Consider the following 13,753-nt stretch of genomic DNA (forward strand, 5'->3'; position numbering starts at 1 on the left):
GCATAGGGTCACCCACCCTGTATAGCCAGCAATGGTTCGATGTTTTCAGTCCAGCTGTCGACAAATACGGTCAGCTCAAAAGTTCATGCTTAGGCGTATCGACGTTTACTCCCCCCCGTCCTGATGTAGAATGTGCTGCGCGACTCAAAGTGACGCTTTCGAAGAGCTTTACAGAATACTATACATGCGCTGTTTGGCTGATGGACTACGCTGGCCGCAGGTTAGACCCTAAACCCACACGGGTCCGTAGCTCACGAAACGCAAGACTGACCCGCCCATTCACCATCACCAAAACAGAATCATACCTTGTTGGGAGACTATGCGAACGCTTCATCCGCGTACTGCAGAGAGCGCACACCAAAGATGTTTTCGCTTTCAGATTGGACCAAGGTGATATACAGGAAACATCACTTACAGCTCGGTAGCCAGCACATACATTCCGCATGTATGCGAAAGAACCAGATGGATGAGAAATCGGCCCGCACACTAAGAGAGTTGACCGCTGAGCGAATCTTTGAAGTTGCTCAGAACTGCAAAACCGGATCCGCCTGACCCTCCGAATACGGCTCATGTTCTGCCAACACTCCTTCTACGACCTGCATCATCGCATCCAACGCATCAGTTCCTTGTTCTTCGTCACGGTCCTCCTCGAGCAGTTTTCGTTCTTCTTCGCCTGACAGTTCCTCATCTGTCTCCCCCCCGTCCCGGCTCCTTCCTTTCTCCCCCTCGCCTACGGCCAAGACGCGGTCTTCGGTCTCTGCATCTGACGAGTTGAGAGCCTCGATTGCCGGCGCTGTAGGGCTGTTTTCGTCGGTTGTATGTACACCTGAGTTCGTGGCGTGTGCCACCTCTGACCCTCGAGAGTACCCTTCAGCCTCGCATCTCATGTGCTCCTCGATATCTGCTGCGATTTTGTCGTAGCCCATTGACCGCAAACCAGCAAGGACCTCATTGGGCCCTACTGTTTTACGGGCTCCGCCCCCGGCGGCTGAGGAAGCATCCGCGAGTGCGAGGAGGAAGATTGCGGAGCATCTCATGAGGGCTGTGACGGCTTTTCCGTGGAGTCGCACGTTCGGAGGCAGCGCCCCCTTTATGATGCGGATTGCATGCGCTCGGGGTAAACGAAGGGCTTCAGCGCCACTTGAAGTTGTTCGCGCGCCTCCGCTTTTTGGTGGTCGAGAAGCATCCCGGCCTGAGGGACTTCCTCCCTCCTCTTGACGGGAAGACAAGAAAGATGGACACGGTTCCGCGTTCTCTGCAGCTGCCTCCGTCTCCATTTTTGCAGTCAAACCCCCGGAGTTCTGAAAGGGACCGCTCTTTTCGGAAGGCTTCGCATCGCGCGCCTGTGAAGCTATGTTCTCTGCACGTACCAGTGTCCCGTGCGCCGGCGAGAAGAGCGCTCGTCGGAAGTACGGAGACGACAAGACACCGCGAGGTGGAAGGCGCCACGGCACGGAAGACAATTACCGTTGACGAAGTTCTTCTCGACCTTTGTCGTACCGACTTGCTACCCCGGAACCCTGGCGAGCGTGATGCCTCCAACGCCACGTCAGTAAGGACTCTGGCCAAAGACGCAGATGACGAAACCGCGTTGCCGCTGAAACCCTTCTGGAAGCCCGCCAGAGACGGCGTGCACAGCGTGGCCCCTAGTTCAGGGTTCGGGGAAAACCGTCGTCATCAGTTGCACGGGAGTCTGGAGGTTTGCGGAAAATCGACAGAAACGGGATATCACAAAGTGTGTTGGCGGGACTGGTTTTTACTTGGAGGAGGAAGACGCGCTTCTCAAACCCGACGCGAGGAAAGTAGAGAGGAGCGACTGGACAAGGCAAGAGTGAGTGTACATGCATGGGGGGAGCGCATGCAATGTTGAGAAAACTGCGACGCATAAAGGTCCTGCACTGCTGCTCAACTCAATGACGGACGATACAGAATATCTTCCTCCCTCTTGTTTTCCTTACTTTCGCTTTCTTTGGCCTCCTGTCTCTGTCGATCTACCCCGTTTCATTGTCGCGCTCCGCGGAATTTACGCTTCCGAGGGTTAAGGAATCGCCGTGCCATTCTGCTCCAGTGTTATATCCCATCCGCGACTTCACCAGCCGAACGTCCTTGCTGCGTGTTTGACTGCTCCTCGTTCACGCGATCTCGTGTGCAACGCATGTGAATTCCAGCGCGTACGCCGGAAGCTCGTGGAAGCAGAAGAGGAAGCATCGCTGCAGCGTATTCAGCATCTCTCCAGTGAGATAGATATCTTCGACCTCAAATGCATCGGTTTGCGCCCGATTGGTTCCCCGGTGGCTCATCCCTTCATTCACAACTTTCATCTCTCCCTTTCTCTCAGTGCGTCTTCTGTTCTCCCCTTTCTCCCAACTCTCTCTGCTTCTTCTTTCGGAGCTCTTCGGCTTTCTGATTCAACTTCGCGAACCTCAGCTGCCTTGGTCGGGGGCCGCCATGGCTTCGAAGGACTTCTGCTCTGTCCTCTCAGAGTACTGTCGAGAGCTCGGGAGTGTACGGACACTTCTAGAAACGTTCAAGGCCATTCGAACGGCCGAAGATGGAGAAGAACAGCCCTTTGAAAAGCTCACAGCACTGGAGGTCGCCCAGTTTCACCTGGCCCTTGCTTTTGCGTCCTCTTCGCTGTTCTTTGGTAAGTCAGGAAGCCGACTGGCCTGTACTTGAGATGCGTTTGGATTCGAAACGCCCCGCTTTCTCCCTGCCGGAGAAAAACAGACGCAACAAAGAGCAACAGCACACATTTGGAGATGCGGTGTGTCGGTACCCCATGAGGGTTGCGTTCTCTAACGAAACGCTTTCGTGGCTTCTGGCTGCCGCGAGTTCCGACTTGCGGCAGCCCTCTTCTCTGCGCTCTTCACTTTTTCTGAAGGAGCTGTAGGAGGGTCCTCTGTGTCGCCTTGGCGAAGGCGCTTCCGCCGGACAGAGCCACGCAATGCCTTGTGAGTTCTTGCTTCTGTTCAGCCTACTTAAAAACCCAAGGCTACGATGTCAAAGCACACCCTGTCTCTCAAGATCTGGTAAGTGGAGCTCCAACGTTCTTTCCGTCTCTTTACGCTTTTTCCTGACAAGACCGTACCGCAAAACGGAGTCCTGACGCTGTTTTCGTGGAAGGCGTCCAAACACACACCCCTCTCCTTTGCCCGCGCGTGTGTGAGGCAAGCGAAAAAACACAAACATTTGCCCTTGCGCTTATCTGTGTCTGGTGAATGGCCTTAGCTCCGAGTGCGACAGTACATGAGAAAAGCGGCGTCCGTCATCGAAAACGGTGAGTTCTTCAGAGCCGCGACTAAAAGGGGGAACGACCCGCGGCGAAGAAACCTGTGACTGGTAGCTATCGGGGTTTTCCATGAAATCTGTTTGGAAGTACAGGTGTGATAGTCTTACCGTAAACTCCCAGTGCACACTCTCAGCGATCTAGCGGCTGCACCCTTCGACAGACGGCAACATTTCGCTACTTCACAAATGGCCGAGCGGCCGCGTTTCCATTGAGCTTGCATCCGCGGAACTGGCTAGGTGGCACACTCGTTCTCTGGTGTATTTTTACCCCGTGTGCAGGATTGCGTAGGACTTCCGTCACGAAAGCGCGATTCGAACGTAGCTGAATTGTGCCTGCTTCCGCCCAGACGTTCAGTGCGTTGCTGTTTCGAGATTACATCTTCACTGGCTGCTCACACTTGGGCTTTCTGCACTGCGCGGCGGCATGACGGCCCTTGGTTCCCGACGACTCCGTGACGTGCCTAGTCTCAAATCCTGTTTGTATTTATCCCAGGCAATCCACCCAAGCGGAGCACGGTTGTCGACACCGCTGCAGCGAAACGCGTTGTAGCTTTCCATACGGGGTCACGAGCACAAAGCGCCACGTCCTCGTCTCCCGGCAAAAGTGGGGGGCCGCCGACTGCTTCAGGCTCGCCAGGAAAAGCTGAGACATCAGAGAGAAAGAGACGACTACCTGCGGGTTCTCCCGAGCGTGAGGCGCACAATTCAAGTGGCCACGAGGCTTCTCCCTGCGCCAGAGGCGGTCCGCGCTCTCCAGCTGCAAGGGCACCGAAAGATGCAGAAGATACCCCGTGTAAGGAAGCGGCTGCATCGATTTCCCCCTCGTCGCTGGGTTGCTCCGCGGCTGAGAGGCGCCAAACCGACGCTAAGGAAGGATGGGAAGGCGGGAAAAATACGAAACGGAGCAAGACAGAATTGGAGAGGAAGGGAAGCTCGAGAAAAGAATGGCAGGGAGACGCAAGGACACGGCGGAAGAAACCTTGAGCATCGATCCCAGAGATCCTGACTGGGTGCAAGTTCCGTTGTTCTTTTTGGGCATCGTGCAAACTCCCTGGGGTGCCAGCTGTGCGATGTTCCTCTTTCGGGTTTAGCTGTGAGTAACGAGTTTTGTAGACTCGCAGGCAGACCGACACTGTTTCTGGAAGGCAGCGTATATGATAGCACACAAGACGCGCCTACGTGGTCAGAGAAGCTAAACCCTCGCTACTGTCCGTCACTGTTTATACAGCATTCCGTACAGCAACATGCGGAGTAGCGCAGCGTTGACGACGCTGATAGTGGTCGACGGGACCGTAGACATCCATACACGCGGCCGCAAAACGGATACTACCCCGTCACGCTATATGCACCTCGCCACTCCGGTTCCCGCTGTCATTCGAGCCAGTACTCTGCGCGTATCACGTGACCTGTCGCCGTTCCGAAAGAAACGTTGTCACGACGGGGTAGTGGAGATTTGCCTAGTCTTGTTAGCGGGCCATCTTCTGGCTTATGAAAATAAAGCTAGAAGCACGTGAAAACGGCAAACAGCAGGCGATACCTGTATATATGTGGAAAACACGTGCTAGCGGAGCGCGGTGATGACGCCCCTGAAAGGCTATAATTGCCGCAGACGGCCGCTGGGGCGCACGGCGAGGCAGGCAGCGATTCCTTGCACAACGCGTAACTGGACACCGTGGAAATTATTGGTGGTTTCACGTGGTATACCGTCATGGCACGGCAAATACCAGTGTATCAGCTAATGCAGGATGCACCTTCCGGGTTTCGTGTGGGGGCAAAAGCATTGAGTGGAACTCGACCGGCACCTCTTCGTAGTCAATGAACATTGCTAAGAGAAAAACACGAACAAAATGCGATCACAACATAATATACCCGGGATTGAGGGGCACTCACTCTTCGTTCGCGGGAACCACGGCCGGGGTAGCACGCACAACCGTAAAAGAAGGGAGACCAATCACACAGGGTGGCACACTAGTGGATACCGCTTCATTATCATCAGGTTCGGGTGAATCTTCCCACTGAGGTGACCCTCCCCGTCCTGGAGCAAACGGACATGTCGTGGAGACTTCGCTGGCGGCACTTCCAGTTCCGCATCGGCCGAAAGATCCACTTTTTTTTTCGCCTACAGAGGTATCTTCCGGACCGAGCGTCTCTACAGCAATCTCGTGTAGGATAGTATCTCTTGAACCGATGACTTGCTGAGCTGGCGATCCGTTCAGGTGGCTGCCGTTGGAGGACTGTGTTCTGGCTGGGCAACCACTAGAGGCGTCTGTGTCCTTGTCGGAGGAGAGAGAGAGAACGACCAGGAACCAAGCGAGCGCTAGGACGAGGAGTACGCACTGGAATGTCGCCAGAGAGATAGTCCTCATTAAATGGGCCGGTCTGAAATGAGAAACTGTATAGCCCGTTATCAGGTCAAATAGCGCTAGGACGGTCACGAGGAGGGTTACCAGGAAGACCGTGTATGCATGAAGAAACTGCAAACAGGCCTTCATGCGACCAGAAAGGCAGCACCCTGCGAAGCCCCCCGAAGGCGTCGGAGGGGGAACCCCCTGGATCAGTTGGACGGTTGAGAGTTCATCATCGAGACGCCGCTTGACAAGAAACACGTGGCAAACCAGAGAGCATGAGGAAACAACGAAGAGCATCGCCAAGTAGTACGGCATGAAGCCATTACGGTGGCCCTGGATATGCCTCACTGCGAAAAAAACCGCCCCCCCCAGTCCAAGGAACACCAGAAGCGTGTAGAAACCGAGAGTACCGATTTCAGTCCCGGTGACAATTCGTATTCGGCTGGTTTTGGGCTGCCCTCCTGGAGCTGCCACGCTCACATCCTGGCACACCGATGACGTGTCCCTGCAAACGTACACACACAAAAGGGGAACCAGGTAATGCAGATAAAAAGACACGTACGAATAGGGTGAAAATAGACGGATACCTTGAGCATTCACCACCAGAATTGAGAGTTTTAGCACTACCCCAACCCGCGAAAAAGGTTCTCTGCAGGAGTGCAGTATGTCTCCTATACATCTAGTAAGTCCGCAAAAACAACGGCGACAGTGACTAGACGCGTCGACAGTAAAAGGCGTCAATCCTTGCGCCACACAAGTATGCATTCAGCCGGCGAACTGTGGCTATCCCGCATCTGTTCCCCAATTTCAGTTGCTAGAGGTCAGTGCGGAGAGAAAAACACCCTCGAAGTTCAAGTCCACCACCGACTACAGCATACGAGCGAAAAACATTCACCGGCCGCATTCCCCACGCGTGGGAACGCACACATAGCTGACAACGCCTATACAGGGAACATTAACTGCTGCGGAAAGGAAAACAGACAGGATTCTGTGGCGAGTTGGTGCGTGCTGGCACCTGCGGCTCACATGGTGTTTGCTTGTTTAGATCGATATCCTCTTGAACAAAAGGCCGTGAAGGAACGCCCGCATTACAGAGAAAGGAAGTTCTGATTAAACTGGTAGCTGGCTCGATGCTGCGCCCCCCCGGTCTGAAGATGCTCGTTCAACTGAACTACATTGTCTGGGAGATGCGAAAGAATTAGAAGGATCCTCAAAGAAGGAGCACGCCAATTGCCTTGTATGAAGCCGAAGTTATTCGTGGAAATAAAAGAAAAGAAGCAATAAGAGTGTTCAGATGGATGCTTTCTGCCTGAGCAGGCGAGAAAAAAACAATGAAGCTTCTTTTTCCGTCACCAACCTATGAGTGTGTTAGTAGCGACGCGGTGAACGCTAGCACGAGAAATGTGTAGGACCTGTCGCTCAGTCCCACGCCAAGGACAGGTAACAATATAGGCGGTAGCAACACGTGAGGGATTGCAAGTGCCTTCAACTCTTTATTCAGGCTAAGGGACTATAACGAGAGGACCCGCTTGTTTCTTTTCAACGTAGGAACGCCCTCGAGTCCCTTCCATGAAGGGCTCCGATAGAGAGAGTATTTGTCGCTTTTCACCACAGAATATCTGAACCCGACTTTCGTTTACAACTGCTACTGTACACTGCATACGGCAGTTGCTAAACGAATGTAGCATGGGTTATGCGACATCCGAATAGGCTCGACTCTGCACAGAGTCAGACGCTATGCGATTATACTAGAAAGGTAAGCATCTTCGAAACTATCAAGATAAAGATTGGCTGCCTGTAGGGCGCCGAGCGCATTTCGGTTCCACTTCCGAAAGAACGACCGACCTGCTTGCAGTGCGTGGCTACTTGACGGCAGAAACAAGTTCACGGAAATATCAAAGAGCTTTCACGCTATCTATAGTGCCTGTCGAGTAGCTCAAGGAAGATTTGATCCTGTTTATGATTTAAGGAATGTAAAGGTGCTGAGTGTCTAACCGCCGGGCCATAGCGATCCTCATATTCAAAGATAATTCTATTTAAAATCGTCGATGTTCAGGTGCTGGCATCCGCTACCACGAGTAGGTTCGGAATTGTGTCGCGCCATGTCACATTTCACACCGCTTCGAAGCCAGAATATTCGTACCAACGTGTGGACGAGGAAAGTGGTGAATAGGGAAGATGGGCCATATATGTTAGGTCGAGCGGCGTCTCAAACTGGAAAAAACACGCTAAAGAAATCAACCAGACACATACACAGAACGAAAAGGAGGCGGATGCATCTTGACGGGAGACTTTTCGCGGCAGTTCCGTTCGCAGCTGTTTGTCTGCGCATGCAGTGCGAAGCTAACCACGACCACTCCCCGACAGAATATCGATTCTGCCTGTGTACACCGCAGAAAAAGGAGAGTTGTTCTTGCATTCGTCGCGCGTAGGACATCGGGATACTTCGCGATGCAGGAGAAGCTGGAAGAACCGTGAAAGAGTACCACCCTCTTCTATGAGTGCCACCCTCTTCTATGAGTGCCACCTCTCCTTTCTGCCACTCTTTTGGTGACCTGGAGACACGAAACAGCACGAGCACTGGGCGTGGTCGGCTCCAAGGCGAACCTCGTTGGAACCGCGCCCCACAACCTCCACTTCCCGCTTTCCTGTTCTGGTTCGTGCTGCTGCATTGTTTTGGTGAAAGGGTAACTCGCCCCGAAAAACGAGACGAACCCGCCAACGAGACAGCGGGGCGGCGACGCCCGGGGTGTCGCCATCTTCCAGTTGCTTCCTCCTGCCCAGAGAAAAGACGACACACGAGAAAAGGGGTTTCAGATTCAGGCATGGACGCCGTCTTTCTTAAAGGAGGTGGAAGTGGATACTTCGGGCGCGTTTCGCTACTCCACACAAAACTGACGCGAGCATGGACTCAGCCAGCACCGGTTGCAAGGGGTCACATGACAGCAGTATCTTCTCCGAGAAAGAAACACCCTGGAGAGTCCGTTCCCGCTAAGGCCAGTGGGGCAGCAGAGTCTTTGTGAGACGAGGAATGGCGCGCACAGAAAAAATGCAAACTTCAAGTCTCCCGAGGAGGGAGGCGGCGCCGACAGACGTCCCCGGAAACGGGAAGGCTTTGCTGGCAGCAGCGCGTGAATACAGCTGGAGAAACTGTTTCTCTCGGAAACTCCGCGTCGCGTTTCCGTGTGTAAATGCACCTTCCCCGGTCAAGATACGGGTTGCGGAGGGCAACCCGTCTCCCCGAATGCGCCAACCTTCGACCTTCCAGTGCGGCCACTGTTGCAATTGTCGCATCTTTTCCTGGAGTCACTTGGAGGCTACGTTCTGGCTTATTGGCCATGCCGTTAGCATTGGGACTTTCTACTATTGGTGCTTGGTCCCGTTTTTCGAGGTGAAGCAGCAGTACGTGTACGGCCAGTCGTTGGTGTATCCAGGAACCGAGGCGGATCTGGTCAGTGCGCGCGTAGCGGAGTATTTTTTCTCTCTGCTCTATCAGCTTCATCTTCTTCTTCGGGGGATTTACTCGCTTCTTCGCGTTCCATTCAAGTTCTTCTCTACCATTCTTCCTGGGAGTCTCTTTGTGTATCCACCAGAGGCACCCCTAGACTTCGGACCGGCGTTTAACCCAAGTGTACGTACAGTTGAGTCTGGCCGCGCTCCGTACCTCATTGACAATAGCGATGGTCAGTATCGGGAGTTGCGCAACGCGTTTCCCTCTCTCGTGGCTCTCATGTGTGTCCATGGTCTAATCTCATTTTGCCTGAGGAAATTTGCTTTCCGTTTTCTCTGTAGACGTTACTTGAGGATTTCCAGGGGAGAGCACCCTGGCCGGTGGGTCAAGGTGTGCAGTGGGAAAAGCCAGGCTTCCACTGCTGCCACCTCTGCTTCTGCAGATCGCCTCGGCATCGACTTTGTTTGTTCCCGTGGAAGTTCGTCTTTTTCTTGTGCCACCGACTTAGCAGACCTTCTGCATCCAAAGTCCTCTTCTGTCGCGAGGAACGCTTGGATCGCGACGCAGCACATCCACGCTGTCTTTGAATTTTTTCTTAGCCTTGCCTTGGCTGCGTATCTCCACTCGGTCCACGCTCTCGTTTTGCTCTTTTACGCCCTTCTGAACTACTCCTTCACTTTGCTTCTTCCGGAGCCACGCGCTGCCTCGCGAAGCGGTCTCTCTCGTGCCTCCTCTGGCGATAGCTCAGCCGCCAGTGCGTATTTGTCTTCTCGTGAGCCACGCCATGAGACATCAGGTTCTCCCGCAACTCGCTTCAGACGATTGGACTCGATTCGGTGCCCCTTGGTCATCTTGCTGACAGTTGGCCTCCATCTTGGCATGTTGGTTCTTCACGGCCTCACGCCCCATTTCTCTCTCGTGTATATCCACCCCTCTCTCCTGCCGTTCGAGACGTTTTGCTTTACGTTCCTGCGGCCCCGCTACTCGCTCCACGACTGCGTCCGGATGATTGCTTTGAAAATGCTCGCCTTCAATCTCGATAAAGTCTGGGCGTATCAGCTGCGGCAAAAGAGGGGCGAGACGCCCTCGGAGACACCCACACCTCACAAAGCTGATCCACCTTCAAAGAGGCGGTTCGCGAAGAACGCTCAGGAGCAGTGCATGCCCAACAACGCGTCGCCTTCCTCGTGCGCCGCGGGAGATTCGCAAGCGTGTCGGAGTGAAGGACCCTCGAGGGACGTTCGGGCGCACGCTTCGCGGGTTGGAAACGAGCGCTTTTTTGCCGAACCCAGATTGTGCCCGAATCCCTTCGAGGACGAACGCTTCTTCCCCAGCGATAGCCTCAGCCTGCCCTACAGTACGTACACCTCGGTTCTGCGGTATCTCGCCTACGCGTTTTATGCGCCGACGTACCTTGCGGGACCGCACTTTGCTTACAATTCTTGGAACCGTCAGACAGCCTTCCCTTGGTGGGTCCTTCTCGGACACAACGAATATGTTGTTCCGTCGTCGGAGTCGCGTGAGAGGGAGGTTGAGGCCACGTCGGTCCCCTTGAAGAGTCAAAGAGCCAAAGGGACAGAGGAGGCGGACTGCTCGGTAGGAGACAGCCCACGGAGCGTAGAGCAAGACGGCTGGAACTCCGGCGGGCACCTGCGAATCCCGCCCAAGGGTGCCGCGCTCCTAAAGGCGTGTGCATCGCGCGCGCTAGGCGTTCCTCTCTCTGCCTCTTGTCGATCTCCGTTTCTTGCTTCACCGCGAGGACTTACCGGCGAAAGCAAAGAAGGAAGCAGTGGCGACGAGACAGATCTGGAGCTGCGGTACCGCTCTCGAACTCATCGCGAGAAAGGCTTTTCCGGGCTACGCGCTTCGGCGCGCACTACCTCACGGGATGGGGCGAGAGAGGAGAAACCCACAGAGGAAGAATTGACGTGTTGGAGACCGGAAAGTGCGGGTGAACGACGCGGGTCGCCTCGGGCGGGGGCCGGGGCGTTACAGGAGACTGTAGAAGACCTCAAACCTTTTGGGGTCGACGCTTCACCGTACTTGTTGGACATGCCTTGGACGGTCTACTTGGAACTTTTTATGAAGCATGTGATCCCGTATTTTCTTGGCTGGCTCCTTGTCCTCCTTGTGCTCGAAGTTCATATGCGATACCTTCCGGTCAACGCCCTTGTGACGCAACTCAGTAATGTTCCACTTTGGAAGACAATGCAGGTAAGACAACGAAAAAACGATAGTGGGGCCATCTTCTCTTCACTTCTGCGCTTGCACAGCTCGAGTGAACGCCCACGGGTGGCTGGATCGGAAATTCCACACTCTGCGACCTACCAGTTCGACGCATTGGAGAGGATAGTGCTCGTTTCTTCGCTCTCAACGTGCGCCAAATCACGTGGCAGACGAACAGGGACAAGCCGCTCTTCTTATTGGGAAAACCGTTGTTCTAGGCAGTCTTTGGGCGTAGCTACAACTGTCTGGAGAACCAAAGACAATCGCGTTCAAGGCTTCGCCTACGGCTGCCTGATTGGCATCGTGCTTGCGTCGCTTGCTTGATATCTGTTTGTCTTGCTTCGCCTGGAATGTCTGTCGTAGCGGGAGTCTCAGAACAACTCTTTGCGCCTTCCTGTTACTTGTGTACGTTCTTGGCTTGTTTCATCACGTTTATGCATGCGGAACTGGACTCCTGTTCGCTTTGCCTCCTTAGAGACACTCCCCTTCATGCGGGGGGTTTCTGCCTTGTCGCATGCCTCCTCAAGGCCTCACCGGAACGTTAAGAGGTGTTCCGATTTTTCGTTTTCTGGTATCTGTTTGGTTCATGTGTAAAAAGGGTGTTTGGCCGAGCGCACCGCTGCCGCCGCTCGCTACTGCGACCCACGGCTCCGTTTTCGTTCTCGTTCCGCTTCGGTCTGTGTTATCTTTCGGCAACCAGTCTCAGTCTTCGCGTGGGCGGCGTGCCTGCAACGGGGGCACCCGCCTTCTCGTTCCTGTGTCTTGTTTGCAGATTTGGCAGCTTTTCACGATGAGCGCAACTGTCCTCTGCTTCATGTGGCTGAAGTTCGTGTGCCTCTGGCGCTTCTTTCGTCTATGGAGCATGGTGGCTGGAGCCGTGCCTCCCGAAAACATGGTCCGGTTTCTCTACAACAACTACAGGTACGCCGCGCGCTCCGATCCCGGTCTTCCTTGCAAGATCTCAACTCGTCGACGGCCTAAGTCGGACACGAACAGCAGTGCATACGGGAACCAGCCGAGTATTACGGTACTTTATGAAGCCCTCAGGTTTCTCTGCCGTGTCCGCGATTATCGATCTGCATGTGCCTGTAACATATATATATATATATATATATGTATATATATGTATATAAGTATACGTATAGGTCTGCATTTGTATGATCACGTAACTACGTGCATGCCGGTTGGCGCGCACAGACGCGTGTGGGTGTGTGGATGTAGATTAGCTGAGCGTATCCGCTTTCATGTGGAACAGGCGTTTCCGTAGACAGCCTTTTTGTGTTTATTCTACAGCACGGAGCAATTCTGGCGAGGGTGGCATCGGAGCTTCAATCTGTATCTTATCCGTTATATGTACATCCCAATGAATAAGCTGCTGGACCTCGTTTTGATCGTTTTGAACTCGTCGCGATCGAGCTCGGCGGCAGCTGCAGCGTCTCCGACAAAAAGACAAGGATCCCAGGACGAAGAGAAACCTTTACTGGTTGAGAAAGAGGAAGTTCCAGGGTGGCGTAAATTGGTAACCCGCTCCATATCGACTTTCCTAATCTTCTTGTACGTTGCTATGTGGCACGACTTCAATGCGAATGTGTTCTATTGGGGTCTCGGATGCGCATGCGGGTTGGTGCCCGAAACAATAATTCGCTACTGGGCGTTCCTGTCTCCTACTGCGAAGGCGATTGCGCTAGGAGATACGAGCGCCGCGCGAGGCGTCGAAGACGCACACAAGGACGGGAGGAGGCAAGGGGTTTGTGGCAACTCATCGAGGGCTTTTTCCGGCGAAACTGGAGGAAAGAAAGAAGAGGACCGGGAGTGCATCGCCGGCGGAGGTCTAGGGAGAGGATTCGGATACGGGGACAGACAGGGGAAGATGAGGGAGGAGGATGCCCACATTACAGAGGGGAGAACCTGCTGCGGAGAAGAAGGGGAGGAGGAGAAAGCCAGTGGTCGACTCCACGCTTCGTGTCTTTCGTCTTCTGGTGGAGAGAATGAAGATGTATGCGAAGAAGACGAGGAACTGCAAGGAATGGACGGAAGACGGCGAAACTCGCCGGTGCCGGTTCACGGATGGAAATCCTTCGGCTCCGACTGCAACAGCGAGAGCGAGGGGACCCAAAACACAGCCAGGAACAAGAAGAGACAACAGAGAAGTTATACGCACAGCCCTGCGTCTGAACGCTCACTCACGGCCAAGAGCATGGGGCGATGCGAAGACGAAGACGTGCAACAGAAAGGAACAAGAGAAACCAGGAACAGGTTCACCCTTCTTCGTCTTGTTTCGCCTTTTTGCTGGTCACCCCAGAGCGGTTCCAACTGCCTGGACACCGCCGATGACATACGGGAAAGGAAGAGCTTCAAATTCATCTGCGGCCTCGCCGGCACTGTCAATGTCCTTCTCCTCGGCACCTGCAACCTTGTCGGCTATTCTTACGGTAAAGCG

General features: G+C 54.1%; 3 protein-coding genes across 3 annotated transcripts; 2 read left to right on the plus strand and 1 right to left on the minus strand.

The window, feature by feature from the left end:
• Positions 1-524: 524 nt before the first annotated feature.
• NCLIV_007410 (putative DNA polymerase epsilon p17 subunit) lies at positions 525-926 on the minus strand (the record flags this gene model as incomplete). The annotated part of the gene is made up of 1 exon (XM_003880252.1): positions 525-926. The coding sequence occupies one exon, from the start codon at positions 924-926 to the stop codon at positions 525-527; it is 402 nt and encodes a 133-aa protein (XP_003880301.1).
• A 1,522-nt stretch (positions 927-2,448) lies between these two features.
• On the plus strand, positions 2,449-4,272 carry NCLIV_007420 (putative nuclear DNA-binding protein; the record flags this gene model as incomplete). The annotated part of the gene is made up of 4 exons (XM_003880253.1): positions 2,449-2,644; positions 2,974-3,029; positions 3,229-3,277; positions 3,782-4,272. 4 exons carry the CDS (start codon positions 2,449-2,451, stop codon positions 4,270-4,272), a joined length of 792 nt encoding a protein of 263 aa, XP_003880302.1.
• Positions 4,273-8,880: 4,608 nt separating this feature from the next.
• On the plus strand, positions 8,881-12,580 carry NCLIV_007430 (mboat domain-containing protein, related; the record flags this gene model as incomplete). Its single annotated transcript, XM_003880254.1, has 3 exons — positions 8,881-9,368; positions 9,429-11,301; positions 12,086-12,580. 3 exons carry the CDS (start codon positions 8,881-8,883, stop codon positions 12,578-12,580), a joined length of 2,856 nt encoding a protein of 951 aa, XP_003880303.1.
• Positions 12,581-13,753: the final 1,173 nt, after the last annotated feature.

Source organism: Neospora caninum, chromosome III (genome assembly GCF_000208865.1).
Source record: "Neospora caninum Liverpool complete genome, chromosome III".
In the NCBI taxonomy this organism is placed as follows: Eukaryota; Apicomplexa; class Conoidasida; order Eucoccidiorida; family Sarcocystidae; genus Neospora; species Neospora caninum.